Source organism: Puntigrus tetrazona, chromosome 10 (genome assembly GCF_018831695.1).
Source record: "Puntigrus tetrazona isolate hp1 chromosome 10, ASM1883169v1, whole genome shotgun sequence".
NCBI lineage: Eukaryota > Metazoa > Chordata > Actinopteri > Cypriniformes > Cyprinidae > Puntigrus > Puntigrus tetrazona.
Genome location: NC_056708.1, coordinates 4,344,568 through 4,364,558, shown reverse-complemented (window position 1 = coordinate 4,364,558; position 19,991 = coordinate 4,344,568). Strand labels below are relative to the sequence as shown.

General features: G+C 36.3%; 2 protein-coding genes across 15 annotated transcripts in view; one reads left to right on the top strand and one right to left on the bottom strand.

The window, feature by feature from the left end:
- The window catches only part of nrg1 (neuregulin 1), a 49,278-nt gene extending 43,379 nt beyond the window's left edge, over nt 1-5,899 (top strand). For all 14 annotated transcript variants that reach the window (XM_043250400.1, XM_043250401.1, XM_043250394.1 and 11 more), the window contains one exon: nt 1,291-5,899. In XM_043250400.1, the coding sequence (XP_043106335.1) occupies nt 1,291-1,918 (628 nt within the window). In that variant the 3' untranslated portion in view covers nt 1,919-5,899. The remainder of the gene's footprint in view (nt 1-1,290) is intronic.
- Nucleotides 5,900-14,858: 8,959 nt separating this feature from the next.
- fut10 (fucosyltransferase 10) lies at nt 14,859-19,346 on the bottom strand. The gene is made up of 4 exons (XM_043250413.1): nt 19,100-19,346; nt 17,993-18,242; nt 15,924-16,759; nt 14,859-15,583 (listed from the first exon to the last, which is right to left on the bottom strand). Exons 1-4 carry the CDS (start codon nt 19,184-19,186, stop codon nt 15,365-15,367), a joined length of 1,392 nt encoding a protein of 463 aa, XP_043106348.1. The 5' UTR covers nt 19,187-19,346; the 3' UTR covers nt 14,859-15,364.
- Nucleotides 19,347-19,991: the final 645 nt, after the last annotated feature.

Below are 19,991 nucleotides of genomic sequence, written 5' to 3'. Positions count from 1 at the left end.
CTACTTCACTTGACCACATTATGCTCCAGCTCACAGACAGTGGCACAATGAGACCAATGATGCCCACAAACGCATAATTAGTTGTAATTGCTGTAATAATATAGTAATAATAGTTGTACATTTCAGTCCTTACAAATTTTGAGTTAAATTAGCTGTGTTTATTGCACAAAACCTAAAGGGACACACAGAAAATGAAGTATACCTTAAGTTTCAAAATATATATACTGTATAATGAGTGCTTTGTAGCTTGGTGCAGTTTTGTAGCAGCTGCATATGTCAGTGGCTATGTTTATATCGACACCTTTTGTTTCAGTTGAAGTTAAATCATTAAGGTGGCCTTAACTACTATATACTTTGTTGCTATTCAGGTGAGATATGATTGAAATATGATTGAAATTTCATTTGGATTAAGCTCCAATCAGATCAGCTAAAGTGTTTACATTTAGGATTTCCGGTCCAATAGAGCTGTAAATCCATTCACTAATGGATTATTTAGTTGCATGTCAATGTAGGATGGATGTTATGGATGTCTTATTTCAGATAAGCAACCAGTCAGAAAGAAATAACAGGACACCTCCACTTTATTTAAGGGTGTCCTTTTAACATGTGTTACATGTACTTAATATTACAAAAATACTTAATTATGCAAAATTGAAAGCAAGTAACCCTAAGACAAACCCTAACCATATAGTAAGTACATGTAGTTAATTAATATTGCTTACTATTTAAATTCATGTACACTGTAACATGGAAACCTTAAAATAAAATGTAACCAATAAACTGTAATTTGGTACAATTAAATTACAGTTGCTTAAATGAAAATATGAAATATTACAAAGGGTGTTACATCTGAATATTTAATTGATTTCTTTCCCTGACACCAATGTTCCAGGAGTTTAGGACACATATTTGTTTCCTATATTGTTTTATGTGTTATACTTTATTTTTTAAGAATAACTGTTTTTTTTTACTATCCATAGCATCATAACATTTAAACTATATCTCATGATTTAAAATATGTGCTTTAAAATGAAATTATTTTAATGTTAATTCAAGTGCTGGAGGATTTTAAGACAGCAGTCGACGTGGAGCACTGCCTGCTGTAAATGTTGAAAAAAATGATTAACATTTGAGAAAACATTTGTTATAAATTTATAACAATTAATGACATTACTATACAATAAAGTAAATGAAATAGTTACTCTACTTCTTACATTTTATTATGTGTAATCTGTAACCTATTACATTTCCAATAGTTACAGTAAAGTGAGCCTGTGTTTCATCCACAAGGTATGTTTCGGCCATGACTACACCCAGCTGTCTGTCCCCTGTGGGGCTTCTCTCTCCGGTGACGCCCTCCTCACCTCCCTCTGAGATGTCGGCTCCTCTGTCCAGCCTAGCAACCTCTGTTCCCTCCATGGCAGCAAGTCCCTCTGGGGAGGAGGAGCGCCCCCTGCTGTTCCAGACCCCACCGTTCCTGCGTGACAAATCTGGTTTAAATCAGTCAGGTCACAATCTCCGCAACTCGGCTCACTACAATCACGGCTTGGAGCTGCCCAGCCCTCCGGCCAGCCCTCTGCACACTGTGGAGCAGGAGGAGAGTTCACAGCAGTACCAAAGCACAGCTGCAACATCTGCTTCCAACAGCTCAAGAACTCAGCCGAGCACCCCGACAGCACCGGAGCCAGGCAGTGGCAGTAACTCAGAGAGCAGCAGCTCAGAGAGTGAGACCGAGGACGAGCGGGTGGGAGAGGACACGCCGTTTCTGGGCTTACAGGGCCCTCTGGTTGCTGGGTCAGTTGTTCTGGACGGATTGGAGGGCAGCAGAACTAACCCCGCGTTGCACCTCTCACCGCAACATGACCTGCAGAGCAGACTGACGGCCGTTATGGCCAACCAAGATCCTATAGCTGTGTGAAAGATGCATTGAAGAAAAAATTCACCACTAAACCTTTATTTTCTATAATTAAGTATTGCAAAAAGAAAAACCTAAACTTTTATTTTAGTGATGTAGTGAAACAAAGACTTTTATACATGTGTACGATGTGTTTGTGTCATGGAAAAAAGTGCCATTCACATGTAGCTGAGGTCACAGTATTTCAATGGCAGAACAGAAAAAAAATACAATCTATGGTGCCTTTTCATTTAAATTTGAAGAAAAAAAGGACTGCATCATGACACTGGGCCATATATTCACGACTTTTAAGGCAACAAAATAAATTCTGTGTTCTGACCGAAAAAAAAAAAATCCACCAGCACTCCATGTCAGAATTCTTGCAGTTGGAATAAAAGGGGGAAAAAACCCATCATACCCTCTTAAAAATAACGTTTTTTTTATTGGCATGACTAGTTCTATAAAGTAGAACCATGGAACCTTTCAAATGCAGAAAAGGTTCTTTAGAATTTTAGAAAATTCAAAAGGGTTCTTTTAGGAACTGTTCATTTGAAGATCCCTTGGGGGAAACCAAATGTGTTTTTTCAGTGGCATCACAGCAAAAACACTTTTGGGACCTTCATTTTTAAGCTTGTGGTCTTGGAACCTGGTGGCTTTTCTGCAACCTGTTCTCTCCTATTTCACATACCTGATACATGAAGTGAACCGTGTCAGATAATAGAGGCACACAAAACGAGTGGAGCTGTGAGTCACCAGGACACTGTGGCAAGAATGTTTTTTTTCTATTACATTAATAATTATTTCTGAATTTTGGTTTAAAATATGAAGTGTGGCTGAAAGCAAGACAATTCGAAAAGCTATAGAAATTAAGAGTAAATGCTAAAAAAACACTTACAGGTAGTAAATAATCTACAATCAGCTATTAATCAAACATAATCACTTTATTCTGTTTTATATTGTGGTTGTCATATATAGCAAACATTACTTCTATGAGACAGCTATTAGATCTGATTGCTTTACTTTCATATTACTGCAGAATGACTGAATATATGGCTCACTTTGTCAATCATGCTCATTGGCTTTTAAAGCAGTGCATTGTGGGAAAATTACAGCACCACTTTTATGATACTGACATCTTGTTATTTCTTATTAATTATTGTTCCGAAACATTTTTTTAACATTTGTCCTTTGCTATCCATGTAGAATGTTACATTATATTCAAAGTGTTCCTTTTGTCATATGTTTTTTTTTTATGTTTATGTGTATGTGTGTGATCATTTAAAGAACAAATCACCTGTTGTACAGTATTTTGCTATGTTTGCATCACCAGATTACTACAATAACTTATGTATTCACAAGGTTTTATTGAAAATAGCCTCTAATAGTCTATTCAGCTTGCTAAACAGAAGGAACTGGTTACACAAACAACACTTTTAACCTGGAGCTCACTATAAAGATAACAGCTCTAGTACGTGAAGGCCTTTTTCCCTACGTTTTCATTTAAATTAAATGTGGCCCATTTTATTGTATTTATTTTCTTTATTTATTTCTTATTTATTTATTTATGGAATCTAGCGTCTATAAATTTATATTTTATTAGCAATGATAATAGGAGATATTTGCAGTCTTTGGGTACATCAACAAATCCTTATTTTAGTGGGGGTTTTTTTATTATTATTTCTCATCACTCCGTAATATATGTGTGTCGGTTTCTCATTCAAAAACAATAAATGTTCACCATGACAAATATCCATGAACCTGATTATACAATTAAAATGAAAACAGCTTTTGTTAGTTTGCTTTCAACACAAAGCCTTTATGTAAAGATTTAGGCCACCTTGAGATGTTTGATTTAGATAAGATGGCTGACATCACCTGCTCCATTGTCAAACTTAGTTTTGTTTTCAGAAACAGCTTATCGTTTACTGTTTGGATGACATGGTTTATTACATTTTGTGGAAATATTCAAAGCAAGGTATTGTTTGAAATTGCCAGTGAAGATAGAGGCTCACCGGAAAATCTCCCAAAAAATCTGCTAAAAATCTCCTAGCTGCATGATCACAGGACAAAAACAGGCATGCCTTGCACAACACGTGCAAACAAACATGTGCGAATATGTCAATCAAGACCGGATCACTCTCTGAGAACAAAATGTTAATTTTCATCTGCTCTTGTGTGAACAACTCTATAAAATGTCTGGGCAATATGTATGATAGCTTTACATTGTGTTCGATCTCTTTATTTTCGCAATGTCTTATTCTCTAAGCGGTTTAAATAAGTTAAAGGTCTTATCGGGTGTTGATGGCACACTCACAGACATTTGATTCCTTCTTAAGTGTGTTCATTTGTGGGGATGTATCTGGTAGCTTTTTTCATCTGTGCCCTCTGGCTTCCAATAGACCAGTGTGGCATATTGACTGGATCAGGTATCAGTATTGCTGGTGACAATTATGAGGATTTTTTTTTCCAATGGTGACAGTTATGAAGGTTTACTATTTCAAATTCTTGCTGAATTTGAGTTAAATAATGCTGGCCAAGAGTTATTCTGTAAGAGCAAACTCATTGTTACAGCCCAACAGGAACAAGAACTTATATTCACAATGCTTTGCAATGTTGACATGAAGCTTGAGATTTATTGTCTTGGTACCCTGGATTTGGTGACAGCACCACCTATTGGTAATCCTAAAACTGGACAAAAATTATTATAATCTTGAAAAAAAATATTGACTTAGACTTGTGATAATTTTCTCGTATTGTTTTTTGCTAATCCTATATTACTGCATTCAGAAACTCATTTTCAGTTCAGTTTTTACAATACTGATGCATTTTTAAACAGTACTTTGCCTGGCAAAAATTACAGCCAAACAAGGTGAGGTTGGACTTCTGCAACACTTTTGCATACTGACAAGGGCTTTGCATAGATTCCTACACAATAGTGTTTGTAACTGCTGCCTGCAACTGACACTCTTACTTGGCTCATATCTTGTTTAAGATAAAGAGGTAAAATAAGATTTCACCAATGTACTTTATAATACAATCTATCCAGAGTGCCTCCAGGATTGCTGACAGGATGGAGGACGGATAGGTGCACAGAGTTACGAAGATACCAACCCACCTAAATTCAAAACCTAATTCTCTTTATACTTTACATCATTTTGTTCATAATATCAAACAAAGTTGCATTAGCTTTACAGTATACAAAGACGCCAGTTTGTGGATAGTCTGTCTTTCAGAAGTGATGCTTTTCTTATTAACAAAACTGTCATCCTTTTTTGTTAAATTAATGGTTTGCATTACCATCTACCAACTGTAGGTCAACAGTTCAACAGTCAGTAATGGCACATCTGGTGTGCATGGCATTTACGAGAACGATTCCATTCTTGTATTTTGTCAGAAACAGGAAGAACCTGAAACAGAATTTTTTTTTTTTTGCACAGTTGACTGTGGGCCAAGATAAATAATTTACACAAAGACTATTGCCTACGTAGAAATGGCAACTACCATCTTGTGGGTTGTGAAATACATAAACATCTAAGAAAGTACTACTGGTTTAACCACATAACACGACTGCTTCCTAAAAAAGGGAAAAAAAAAACCTTGTAAAAGTTTTAAAAAGTTTCGCCATTGATTTCATATAATGTCAGCACTGTTGATCAGTAAGCGGATACAACAAACAGTTTTTGCTGCTTCAATTGGTTGATGAAGCTTATGAGATCACATTTGTGTAATCTAGCCACTTAAGGGGGATTGATTTAGAAACATGTTTAAATGCATTAATTATTCTTCCATTGTGTTTGGTGACTCCAGAGGTGCATAAATTACACCATTTACTCTTAACTACTAATGATATCTTCCAGATGACCATTTTGGTGGCTAAACAGCATGAACCCCTGGATATATTCGTATGTTGTGGTTTTTGTTGTGTTTATAGAATTAGTCACTCTTTCTCACATTATTACATTCTTTTCTGTTTGATGAAATAAAGAAAAGATGGTTACAAATATGGAAATGAACTCTTAAGTCAACATTATCAACTGCCAACAAGCCTCTTACTGAGTTAATTCATACAGGCACAAGGTCTTAACTCTTTATAAGGATCCTGAAAGTGGTAAACACTTCTAGGAGTATTCGCGACACAAGTTACTGCTTTAAAAGTAACACAGGGATGTTTCAGCTACACTACGTTAAATAAGAAATGAGGTTTTAACTTTAATGGGATAGAATCAGGTAAGTGCTCTAAGATGTCTCTAAAATGTTTGAAATACCTTTCAGTCAACCTAGAAGCAAGCAAGCCTGCAACCATTCCATTCATTATTTAAAGTAAACGTTCTCTCATCCTTTACTCACCTTGGTCTTTTGATCTTGTGCAGAACCCTAAACCTACCCTAAAAGTCTACTCTGAGAGTTATTAGACATGTAGTTTCAAATAAATGAAAATTTATTGACATACAGTTATTTATAGTTAGTAGAGTGTCTAAAGTGGACTATCAAAATAAAGCGTAACCAAGAATTTGAAAAAGATATTTCATATAAAATGCAAGTGAAAGTAGACCAAAGCTTGAAAAGCACCCAGAGGCAGCATAAGTAGTCAGTAAAACTCCAGTGGTTTAATGTATTTCTTCTGAACAGATCTAATCATTTGGGGTCAAACTAAAAACTCTTATTTCATCTTGCATTGTAGATTAATGATTTGTGCTTTAATTATCTGAAAAATCTGATTCTCGTTTAATTAGATTAATAAAATAGATGACCCCATTAAAAACACCTCTGCTTGTCTCTTTCTGAATCCTGAAGACCATGATTAGCATGTTTGTGTGTGTTTGATTGGAGTTGGAAAATTAACCTCAAGTGCCAGAGTGAAGAGAGTGGCCAGAGAAACGTCTTCCAAAATTCCACTGAGTCTGTCGAGTGAAGGGGCTCCACAGCACTGCTGGTTGAACACGTCACCATTTTTTTCAGCTGTTGACATTAAATTTTCAAGAATAAGTTATGTGGTACTCAAGCTGGGGGGGTGGGGGTTGGGGTACCACCTACTTCATTGGTGGTAAGTGCCATTGCAGTTAAACTTCTCTTAACTAATTGGTCCAATAGGGTTTTTTGACAAACTGGGCCCTGAAATGTGCTGTCCACTGCAAAATATAGAAAAACCAATTTAATTAGAAAAAAAGAGTTGAGGAAGTGCAATTCAATCAATCAATCACTTTTATTTATATAGCGCTTTTAACCATTCAGATTGTATCAAATCACTGAACCATATAAAACAGAATACAATGATAGGGATGTATAATGATGAGATTGAACAATTTGTTATTAAATGCAGAGATGGTCTCTGTAATCAATTCAACAATAATCATTAAAAATTATGTGTCCCCAACTAAGCAAGCCAGAGACGACAGTGGCAAGGAACCAAAATCCCCATCCATACAGAATGGAGAAAAAAATACCTTGGGAGAAACCAGACTCAGTTGGGGCCAGTTTTCCTCTGGCGGGACGCCCAGCACTTAACTTCCAGTTAAATTTTTAAATGCAGCTGTGTCAAATAGTGTAAATGACTTAGTGTGTGTGTGTGTGCACCAGGATCTGGTGATCTGTCCACGGAGCTGATCTAGGTGTTCTGGTCTCTGATAAACATAATCTCTGGGTGCTGATCCACCATCTAGTCTGTATACAAACTGTGAAACAGATTAAGAAAGAAACAAGATTAATATTAGCATAGATGCCATTCTTTTTACGATGTGTGTGGTTCCCGTCATCTGTCCACTGGGCACATCTGGGTGTTCTAACCCTACCCCATTAAAAAAAGTAGGTAGTACAATTTGACAACAAAAAATACTACCTGCCAAATTAGGTTTTGTTAATGTTTGCACCTAACCCAACCCTAAACCTACCCTTACGGTAATGCAAACAAACTAATTATGTGTTATAAAAATAAGTGTTATATACCATTCGAATCTGTTAGGTGTCTACTTTTTGTGTACCTTCACAATAACAACAAAAGTGCACCTTTACAAAATAAAGAAAACAGGGTGCGTGTTCTTTCTTTCTCTAAAATGAACTGAAACTCCACGAAAACATTAAAGTGTCTACTTTTAAATGCAGTAAGTCATGATGAAAACAAATATTCTGTGATAATGTTATCACTATAAACCATATGCAGTCTTTGTCTAAACAAATTATTTTTAATCTGACCACATCCACAAGCTATTCTGTTTGTTTGTTTATTACAGTCCATGTGAGGCTTGCGCATGTAAACTCCCACATTAGCTTGCGTGCTTAGTTTGAGGGTTCGTCTAGTTCAACTCAGCCACTGTTTCTGGAAGAAAAAAATGGATAACTCAGTGTAGACGCGAGATGTGAGATAACATAACAAAAAAGATAAGAATTACCTAGCACTGAGAAATAACAGAAAGTACATCAGAAAAAAAGACAGCTGCGATGAGTAGGCTGACCCAGACACAGAGCGGATTATTATAACGAGTAAATTATGTTATTCTTTGCCGTTCTCTTTCCTACCATTGATGTTTTATACCTAGCTAACCACACCCCTTCGTTCATAATTTCACTCCTCAGATTGTCATCTGCCACATTCCACCCCCTCCAAATGGTCCACCCCTACCGAGGTTTCAGAATTTTCAGGGGCAGTAGCAATGTCCTCAACGGACTGATCACAAAATGACCCCAAGGGAAAGGATTCCACCTCATCTCTGTCTACAACTTTACCCTGTACATCAGCCCCTGGTAACCCACCAACTCCACATCAGTGTTGTCACAAGAGCATGAGGGCAAGTTGCGTCCAGTTGCTTTTGCTAGTAGGGGACTTCCCTGAACTTTTCTGAGACTGCACACTTAAGAGCCAGAAACTCCAGCTTCATAGAGCTGTAGTTCTGCATATTTTTCCCTGCATATAAGTCCCCTACTAGCAAAAGCAACTGGACGCAACTTGCCCTCATTTTTTTGTGACAACACTGATTCCAGGCCTGAATGGCTAGCATCTATTTCTAAAACAAACGGCTTCTGGAAGTCAGCATATGCCAAAACTGGAGTTGAAATCAGGGCTTGTTTCAACTGGAAAAAAGAATCACCACACTCTGCATTCCAATATGAAGCAAGAGGCTTTCGTGGTGTCTTACCTCTTTTTCCTGCTACATTTACCTGTGCCACCACCCTATGCAGTGGTGTTGCCATCTGTGCAAAACCTGCATCAAAACTACAGTAATAACTGGCAAACCCAAGAAAAGATCTCAACTCTGCCAAATTACCTGGAGTTCTGCCACCTTATCTGGGTCTGTAGTAACCCCTTCTGTTGAAACCTAACCTGGTCCTGGAAAAAATGACACTTAGTTTAACCTTCAAACTATGTTTTTGAAGATGGGAAAACACCTCCAACCTTTCTAAATGTTGTTGAACAGAAGAAGAGAAGACAATTAAATCATCCAAGTACAACAAAACTGATTGGTACCAGCAGTCTACAGGTATGAATGTTAAAGCACCTGCAGTCACACATACTGGGGCCCCACCCCGTACTTTTACCTTATTGGCTTCTGACCAATTTAATATAGCTTCCTCAACCTGGCAATGTCTCAAGGCTTGCCTCCATCCTGGGGCTAAATCCTGCACAGAAGGAATATCAAACAAATTAGATCCATGCTGTTGAAACAACTCCTGATAAAACCCTTTAATGACATTCATGTCCAATACACGAGGGGTTTGAATTTTTTTAACTGCATTTGAGGATCCCTAGGATCTCTCACTACCAGAATGCCCATACTGTAGATGGCATACAATGACCAAGAACTGTAATATCCACTTCCAGATAGCATAAATAAGGAAATTCTAGACCATTTCCTGCTCGAAGATCTAACCATGAGCAATCCTGCAATGGAATATTTTCATGAGCAAAATATTTATTTTAAGAGCTCTCAGTTATAGTAGTAACCATTGAACCTGTGGATCATAATAATGATGAAACTACTACATCCCCAAACTTTACTTCTATAATTGCTCACCAGAGTAGGTGTCATGCCTGCATTAAAGCCTGATGATACCCCTACCAGCGTGTGGCTCTGCACACTGGCGGGTTCTAGTTTTCCGATTAAATTATAGGCTCCTTTTCTAATCGTGCAGATCTAGGACGTGGGGGGGCTAAACAATAATGTGTCCCAGCTGCACACATCGAAAACAGCTCAAATCACTTCTAAAAGTTGGAAGTGAAGTAGGAACATCTCCAATACTCAAAAGCCTCAAAGCCTTCATCAAGGAGTCCAACTGACTCTGCTGTGCTTCAATAAGAGCTCTAAGTTCTGAATATTCTGACTGATTAACCTGTTTGAACTCACTAAGCACCTTAACATGAGCCTCATTAGAAAGATACAAGGGGTCTTTTTTGTGTGTGTAAATTGTGCCATGCATTGGACAGCTTCCCTACGTACATCACAAATTGTCCAATTAGGATGTGAAATTTTGATCCCTAACCCCATCACAAAACTGGTCACGGAGATCTCTTTGAGATTTAGCATGAGCCAATTCATTTGATTTTACAATTTGATCCATTAACGTCATTAAAGCATGAGAATAGTCCAACAAAGACTCTCCTTCTTGTTGTTTACGATTAAAAAAAACAATGTTGCAGTGAAATATGAGAATGTGAACACCCATAAATTCTCTTAACACTCTAAATACACCATGTACACTTTCTTTTTCTTCTAATAAACTCAAAAAATTATCAATTGGCTAGAGTTTTGAGAATGCAGCGAAAGTACAGGACTATAATGTGATAAGAGCTTACTCAAGTATTGTGGAGTTAAACCATTCAGGGCTTTATAAGTAATTAACACGATTTTAAAATCTGTCCAATGGAGTCTGTGCAGTGTTGACAGAACTGGGCTAATATGATCATACTCCCTGGTTCTAGTAAGGACTTTAGTCTGCTGCGTTTTGTCGTGGTTCTTAAAAGTAAGAGACAAACTCAATAAATGGTCTTTAAGGATTTTATTCTTGCAAGAAGGTCAGACAGTCATAGTCATACAGAAACACATAGTTTACTGCAGAATGCGACAAAGACGACAGGGCAGTACTGCCTTTTATACCTTGTCTCACCCTTCAAGGTTACCATTCGTAACAGCTGTACTTTTACACACATGGATAGGGGATAGAAAAACTTACCATGACCTCTTAAGCCAAGTGCAGACATCTGGGAGCATATGTTGTAATTTAGATATGTTTTGAGATGGAAAAACACAGTTTTACAGATGCTACAAACATGGTTTTCAAAGAAAAGATTGCTATTAAACAGCACACCTAGGTTTCTAACTGATGAAGAAGAATTAATTGAGCAGCCCTCAAGTGTTCTAGGCTATGTCATTATGTTATTATGTTCTGGGGGTTTTATGTCCAATAATTAGAACCTCTGTTTTTTCTAAATTTAGCATTAAAAAATTCTTTGTCATCCATTTTTTACAAAATATCTGAAGTAAATAAAACAACCCAAAACACACCAACAAAAATACTGTACATAGGAGTACAGAGAAGAAATGTGTGGTGAAAGAGGTATATCCCTTCCCCACTGAAGACACGTGTGTGTGTGTGTGTGTGTGTGTGTGTGTGTGTGTGTGTGTGTGTGTGAGAGAGAGAGAGAGAGAGAGTGCACTGATCATGGTACACTTGGCAATGCTGTCACCAGAGAGCGCACAGAAAGCATTGTGAATAATATAAATGGCTATACTAGCTGCACAGTCTTCACTGATGAATGCTCCCGCAGAAAGACGTTTCCATACCCTTTGACAGAAATGATCCATATGAAAGTCTGCCCAGACAAACTTAGTAGAAAGAAGATTATAACCTTAATAAGCAGACACACACAACACTTCAGTCAGACATCAGAAGACTGATAACTGCTACCAGCATACCCCAACCCTCTATATCTTACATAACCCTCTGAAGCTTACATTTTTCAGTATTGCTTTAATGTTGTTAAATTGATGTTTTTTTTATATTTGCTTTATGTGTGTTATTGTGATGGTGTTTAGGGTTTGTGTGAATGTGAAATGCACCTTCTGTACATGTTAATATTGTTTGTTGAAAAGCTGCTCAAATCATTATGTGATTTTCTCATTATTGCTTTTGGTGAGTATCAGTATGTTTACAAAAGTATTAAACAATACTTCAACAATTTAGTGTATTAAAATATGAGAAGTACAGTTTTTAATTATAAATCCATATTTTAGAAAAACAGAAAAAATTCTGGCAACCACAGCTAAGTTTTTTTTTATTTTATCATACATTTTATAGTGTCCAGGAGCAGAATTGGACTGCAGCAATGAGTCCTAAAATCTAGAAATTAACATTTTATCACTATCAGTTAGGGGGTTTGGTTAATTGTCAGAGAAGTGGTCTACGGTTAAAATATTTTTTTAATAATATTTTATTCTGTGAAATAAATTATGTAAGTAATACTCTATGATTTTTTAAAGATTGTGTGCGTCTTGAAAAATGCATTTGCTAGCAAATGACAAAATGGGACCATAAAGGTTGTGAGGGAAATTAATCGTCATGACACAAATTAAATCAGTGGTGTTCTGTTTAGAATTTAGTTTTATTCTGCAAGTGAGAATTCTGTTTTCCAGTTGTCTGCTTTGCTTGCTATAAATGAACCCGTGTAAGGATGCGTTTTTGTAATAACAGTGGTTAAACAGGCCTGTTTCTCTCACAACATCTTATCATCAATAGCATGCATTTAGAGCATCTGTGCTGGAGCGCCAGCCTGCTGGACAAATTAGTGATGTTTTTGGAGTGTCCACAGAGGAAAGAAAGCTTTGAATGTCTAAATAAGAATCCTTCTAACCTACAATTCCCTTAATTAGAGACATTACTGTTGTAATTTCTCTTTTGGTGACAGACATCTTTTGGTCTTGTGTGTTTTCATGCCTTCTCAAGACCTCTTCCAAAAAACCTCTTTTATTATTCCACTTTTATGGATGTCTTATGACTTGCTCTTATCATGTGATCATAGTTGCACCTTTCCATTAGAGTTGCACTCTTTTTAATGCTGTTACCCGTAACGTTCTTTTGGATAAGTTAGAAAATTACATCGACATTGTGGAATTGAATGTCCCATTATCAGTTAAATAAATAGTTCATCCAAAAATGTAAATTCTGTCATCATTTACTCACCCTCAAGTAGTATTAAGTAGCATAGAAAGGAAGAAATAAATAAATTGTAACCAGGCTGTTTTGGTCACCATTGACCTCCATAGTAGGAAAAAAATACAATGGAAGTCAATGGTGATCCAAAAAAGTGTAAGGAGGTGAATCAAAACTAATAAGACTAATCTGAGAAGGGATATCCAAAGAAACAAAAGAACTTTAAAAAGAGAGCAAACAACACCTCCACCAAAAGATTAATAAATATTAGTGATTTTTACCGAGACGCAAAGAAAAGACCGAACACGCATTGACCTTCGACCAGGGCCTCTGGATTCCATTCTGCAGGAAAAGGGGGACCCTTACAAAAGCCTGGTTACAAACTTTTTTTAAAATAGTTTATTACGCTGTCTAATCTTTGGTATTCTGTGCATCAGTTAAAAATTCTTTCAAGCTGGATATCTACCCATCAGAATTGCATAACCGAATTACATGTAAAAACTTGCCTACAGTTAAAACTCGTAGTTCCAGAATGATGATTTCTAAACCAAACAAAGAAAAGTATGTGATGATTCACATTGTCTGTATTGACATTGTAGATATAGCAAGCACTCGCTTGTACTTAAAATTGTTTGCAATTCCAGTATCTTGAATATTTTAGTCAAAAATGTTACAGTAGTAGTCACTAGTGCATGATTATCAGTCTGCAGATAATTTATTCTGATACTACTAGCGTGTCTTCACTCATTAAACATTTTAATTCATAATTTTATTCTTCATGTCAGATCTTCCTGTATGAAAATATTGTAATGGATTAACAGAAATATATGTTAATTTCAACCACAGAATAAAATAAGTACAGTAGTTAAAAGTCATATTAAGTACTTGTGAAACTTTCTATCAGATACTGGCTGAAATGCTACTTCTCTATAATTCTTTGTAAGCTTTGTATAGTTAGCAATTAGATTCCCATCAATAAACTTCAGGGATAAATTTTAAAAGTTAAATTATACAGTAGAGCCAAATGCTTAATTCTATTTTGACAGCCTATCAAAAAGGTAGTCTCTCTGCTGTAACATGAACATGGAGATATAAAATTATATTTCCAAGCAGCTCTACTGCTGATAGAAAAATAGAAAATTATAAAATTGTTTGCATTGCCATATATCAACAGAGAAACAAGATGCAGAAAATGTTTGTCTCCATCTAGTGGATGAGGAGTAAGCAGTACGCAGAAGAAAACTGCAATAAAAGAGGAATTTATTTGAAATTCATTTCATGTAAGGATCCTATGAATTATATCCGTACTAGAAGGTGCAATATTGTCTGTTGTTTTGAGTACTGAACATTGCCATATTTACATTTGAGGTATTCAATAATTTTGCCAAACTGTAATTGAGAATATGAAAGACACAGCTTTTTATTACAGAGATTGTTACAACAATTTGTATGGATAAAGTGATTGCCTCTTATGAGCTGATCATTTAATTGACATAAACGGCATAAAACAAAAATGTGCCAAAAGTGCATTTCAGAAGAAGTGTTTAAAGTGAGAAATGACAAGGGTGTCCACCCCTGCTTAACTGTAGACCTTTTAGGTCTTTAAACCACTTTAAAATAAATTCCAACAATATTTAACATGAACAATAAACAAAAAATATGTTAATATTAATTAACATTACTTATAGTTGTTTATATATATATATATATATATATATATATATATATATATATATATATATATATATATATATATATATATATATATATATATATATATATATATATATATATATATATATATATATATATATATAAAAGTCACCTTGGAATTATAAGGCTCTATCTGTAATTTTTTGTCAAAATTAAGCTATTAATATTTTTATTCAACTTATTTACATTGTGATGTTTTTTGTAACCTTTTGTAAGTACATTTTAGGACTTATGAAAGGGACTTGATCCCCAAATCCTGTATCACTACGTAGAACGCAAACATTTTGAAGCTTGATATCTTAAATCGAACCTTATAATTTCAAAGTGACAAAATGTTATCAAAGACTAAATATGCTAAATATATATTAAGGCCAGATATAAGGCTATGCACTATAAAAACATGTTAGCGCTCATCCTAAGCATTGACTGTTTAAGAGAAAATGTCATGTCCGTATAAAGACTATTCATGTTACATATAATGCAATGTATGACATAACTTTCCACACGCTGTAACATGGAAATGAATTACACACATCACTTTTGATGTTGTTTTTCCTCTTGAAATGCATCCCACAGATTTACCATCCACATAAACATAACTTCAGTTATCAGCTTCCTTTAGTCAGTAAACACTTCTCTCCAGAACTGTGTAACCGTAAAGTTTCTGTTCCTGCGAATCAGCAGCCCCAGTGCTCGGGCTTCTCGTCTGGACTGCACATAACTGGCTCTCCATATTTGACGAAGAGACGAGCTGCTTCTCACTGCAAACTCAAACAGTTTTGGAGGCGGGCATGTGAGGTGGCTTTCTTCAGCTTGCCAGACTTTAGACGGCAGTTTCTGTCGCATAAAGGAGAAGCAGTTAACAATATTAGTAACGCTTTACATTAGGGAACGCTATTAACTAGTTGCTTATTACCATGCATATTACTAACATGCTGGTGGTATATTAGTACATATAAACAGTGTTGGAGAGAAAATTGATGCAAAAATTAAATGTCAAAAGCAGAATCATTAACCAGTGGTAAGACTGATTTTGTGGTGGCTGTACTTAAAAATATATTTGATCTTAATTAAAATAATGGAGTCTGACAGTAATCAGTGTTGAGTCCTGTAAGGTTACTGTTAAGCAGAGAATGGGAAGTCTACTGAAATCCTTTTAAAATCATAATTTCACTACCTTTTCCTGCCGATGGATATTCTCCCAGACTCTATTGCACACCATGCACTCAAAAGCATCAATGAAGTTATCCTGACCAATATCTTGAACACCCCACTGGCGCTCCTTCAGCTCGGTCATCAGATTCACGTTAGTTATTCCCCGCTTTTGCTTCCACTCCAGATATTTCAGATACTCCCGATCATTCCCGTCCAACCTCTTTAAATACTGAGCAAGCTTCTCTGGTGGGTCATCGGGATTGACCACGATTGCACTTATGTTATTTGGCAACCACATGCGTACATTAGGAGCACCGTAGTACACCGGTACAACACCTAATTTGAGCGGCCTCCACAGCTTCTCAGTGATATAGTCATCGCAGATTGCATTCTCAAAGGCCAGGATGAATTTGTACTGGCCGAGGATCTGGTAGAAATCATGATCCTCCATCGCAGTGGAGTCTCTCAGATGAGGCGGCAGGTCTTTATTATGAAGACACCGTCCGTATGAGTCCACTTGAATATGCTTCATCAGCTCTTGAACGTAAACATCTCTGTCAGACGGAGGGTCACAGTCCGACTGAACATACACCACAGGTGCCAGAGTTCTCCTCAGCTGGTTTTTGTAGGACAGAGGCAGCAGGTGCGTTTGTGCGGTAAGGGCCCCAAGGCCCTCCAGGTGCTGCGTCGTGAGGGTCAGGTGAGAGTGCCGGCTGAAGGTTGCTGTGTGGTTGAACAGGGTAATGAGCGGCGCGTGAAAGAGCTTATAGTTATTCTTGGGTGACTCCTCATGAAACAACGCCCACTGGTGCTGCTTGTGACGTGGAAGGGGAAGACTTTTAATGCTGAAATCGGTACCTGAAAAAATAAGGCAAAGCGTAAATGGTTAGTTCACCCAAAAATGAAAACGGTCATTAATAACTCACTCTGATGTCGTTCCAAAACTGTAAAACCTATGTTCATCTTCTGAACACAGATTTTTTTTTTTTGTTCAAAAATTGTTGAATAAATGATATTACTATTGTATTTTAGAAGCGTAAATAGCAATAGATACTTCTTACTAATATTCAGCTGAGATCTGGGTGGGTTTTTGATAACCAAAGAGTACATAAAATATCTCTGGCAATAATGTGATTTAGAGTAAGATGCGTCATCCTAATTTTATATAGCCTTTACGATATTTGTTAAGTTTTATTAATACTGTGTGATAAATTTTTGTGTTTTAGCTTATTAGTGACAGCATGCCTAATCATATTTCAGGTATTTTAACTTGGATTGATGGGTGGATGGGAAGAACGTGATCTTGCAAATTATGAGGCAGGCTATCAAAAAATTACTTGGCCTTAAGCCGTGAACTGGAGAGATATGAATGGGAAAACACCTAATCAAAGTTTGGAGCACAAAAACTGATTGGTAGGTGCTTTTTATTGAATTATATTGTTCTTTTATTATACCACATAATATATACAAAATATATAAATATTATATAGGGTAATTTCTGCTTTAGTTTTGGCATAATATAGGTCCTGTTATGTCTGTCTTCCTGAGCTTCTGCATAAGTTATGGCTGAATTCTGGAGTAAAGCTGGTGACAGTTTGGCATTTTATGGCATTTTGGCAATTTTTTATTTATATAGCGCTTTTAACGAAATCCAATCAAAGTACAGTATAAAGTAGAAGAATAAAATGACAGGGATGTATAATGACGAGAGACATTTTGTTATTAAATGCTCCGTAATCAATTCAACGATAATCACTAGAAGTTAAGTGTCCCCAACCAAGCAAGCCAGAGGCGACAGCGGCAAGGAACCAAAACCCCATCCATACAGAATGGAGAAAAAAAATACCTTGGGAGAAACCAGACTCAATTGGGGTCAGTTCTCCTCTGGCTGGACGTCCAGCACTTAACTTCCAGTTACACTTTTAAATGCAGCTGTGTCAAATAGTGTAAATGACTTAGTGTGTGTGTGCACCAGGATCTGGTGATCTGTCCACGGAGCGGATCTAGGTGTTCTGGTATCTGTGTGTGTGTGTGTGTATATATATATATATATGTATAATATGAATGCGTGTACTGAACAATTGGACTTACCATAAAAAAGAAAAGCTTTTGTGTGTGGATGAGAATGATAAGATTTGTTAACAGTGAAGAAACATCTGTTAGGACCGCACTCTCCAAGACGTCCCAGTTCTCCGGTCAGAGGAGACCACCACACAATGACAGGGTCCTGGAACTCTGAGCCACGAGGAATTGCCTGGGCCCTAATACCCTCAGCGGCCTGTATCGGTGTTAAACGCTGTCTGAGTGCCTTGTGCTCAAACTGTCCAAGCTGTCCAATAACCTGCAAAGACAGACAAGCCTGTGAATACATGACCACTGATATGGCAGACATGAAGGATGGATTTACTGAGGAAGGTTTGACCAAGACAATTTAATGTGACCCTTGACCACACAAATACATATATAGCCAGGTTAGCCAACAATACAGCGTTAAGCCAAAATGATTGCTTTTTCTTTTATGTCAAAAATAATTAGTAAAGATCATGTTCCATTTAGACATTTTGTAAATTTTCTACTGTAAATATATCAAAATATATATCACTGGAAAGTTTATTCACTTATGGTTGTTATTCAAAATACTGACACTTTCGACTGGTTTTGAGGTCCAGGGTCACATGCGAGTCAGCTGTTCTTCAAAAAATAAATATTCATAAATATTTTATTTGTTAGAGAAGTGGAGAAAATGATGGAAAAAAGGGTGATTTTAGTAACGGGAGATACCAAAGATGAGGAAAGGACAGAGATTTATCCAATTGTTAGTGAGACTGATCAGATCCCAAAAGCCAGCGGACACACAGGGTGACATCTGCAAACAAGAACAATTTTAAAACAAACATATTCCACACTTACGGTTCATTTGCGCATTATATAAAGCCGATCATGTGTTGTTTAAGTTTAAATAAAAAAAATAGTACTTTGTGGCAGTGTCTCAAACCTGACTGAGCATCCTACCTAGACAGCATTCTTCAGCACTAAGCATGCTACTGTACTGGAGTGTGTCCACGCTTAAACATGCTGTCTAGTTTTAGAAACACATCCTATGACCTACTTAATACGAAGTAAAACATTTAATATTTAGGTAAGCAAATTTTCGCTGACTATCTGAGGTTTACGTTAAAGGTAGAGTTCATATTTTACCTGGAACGTCATGATTAAATACACAAAAGCAGCCCCGCAGAAACAAAAAGCACAAAGTTTTTTCACAGACACTGACACTGGCCACATGTCAAACCTTCTCTTCGTGATCGTACCATTAAAAACAATAACGCTCCCAAACTATTTATTTTGATGGTATGTTGTTTTCGAATATCTGCGATCCGTGGTGCATGGTTTATCCCTTTAAATATATTGATCTTTTGGCGGCAGTCCGAACAGTGTTTTTCCGTTTTTGCGTCACTTCCGGTACGCGTCCCTTTACAGGGAAGCTAGAATTTTGGGATTTTTACACTTTCACAGTTATTAAATATTTTTTCCCTCTTTGCTATGCAACATTCTCATAGTGAAAAATAATAATATAATGCATGTAATGTAGTAAACGTAATGTAATCAATGCATATTGAATAAAAATATCCTCACGTAAGTAAAAGTAACCTAATCCCAACAGGCTAAGCAGCTAGAACATAATCAGCACACTATATAATTATGAAGCCCCGTCATAGTACCTATATTTCACTAGCAACTTGTAGGCTTTAAATGATTTAAGCCTATAGATATGTGTTTTATTAATAATTAATGAAAAAAAAAAAAAAAAAAGTGCCATTACTGTAAAACACTAAATCAATTGTTCTGTGTTTTTAGTCAGTTTGAAAAGTCAAAGCCACAATCCATTTTCATCTGAAAGTTCAATATTCTATGACTTATGAGCATTTTAACAAATATAACTGAGGTTATTGAAACAGCAACACTATGAACTCAAATTGACTGATTTTACTCATATAAATTTTAATAAATAGAAATTAGATTTAAATTGTGCACCTGACTGTGAAAATGATCAAATAATAACAGCACAATTTAAACATACTCTGATTCT

Bases quoted from the DNA above. Each gene is read 5' to 3' on its own strand.
- fut10 (XM_043250413.1), bottom strand. From the start codon at position 19,186: ATGTGGCCAGTGTCAGTGTCTGTGAAAAAACTTTGTGCTTTTTGTTTC. The intron at 16,760-17,992 runs GTAAGTCCAATT...TTATTTTTTCAG, and splicing joins AAAAGCTTTTCTTTTTTATG to GTACCGATTTCAGCATTAAA. The intron at 15,584-15,923 runs GTAGTGAAATTA...TTTATGCGACAG, and splicing joins ATATCCATCGGCAGGAAAAG to AAACTGCCGTCTAAAGTCTG.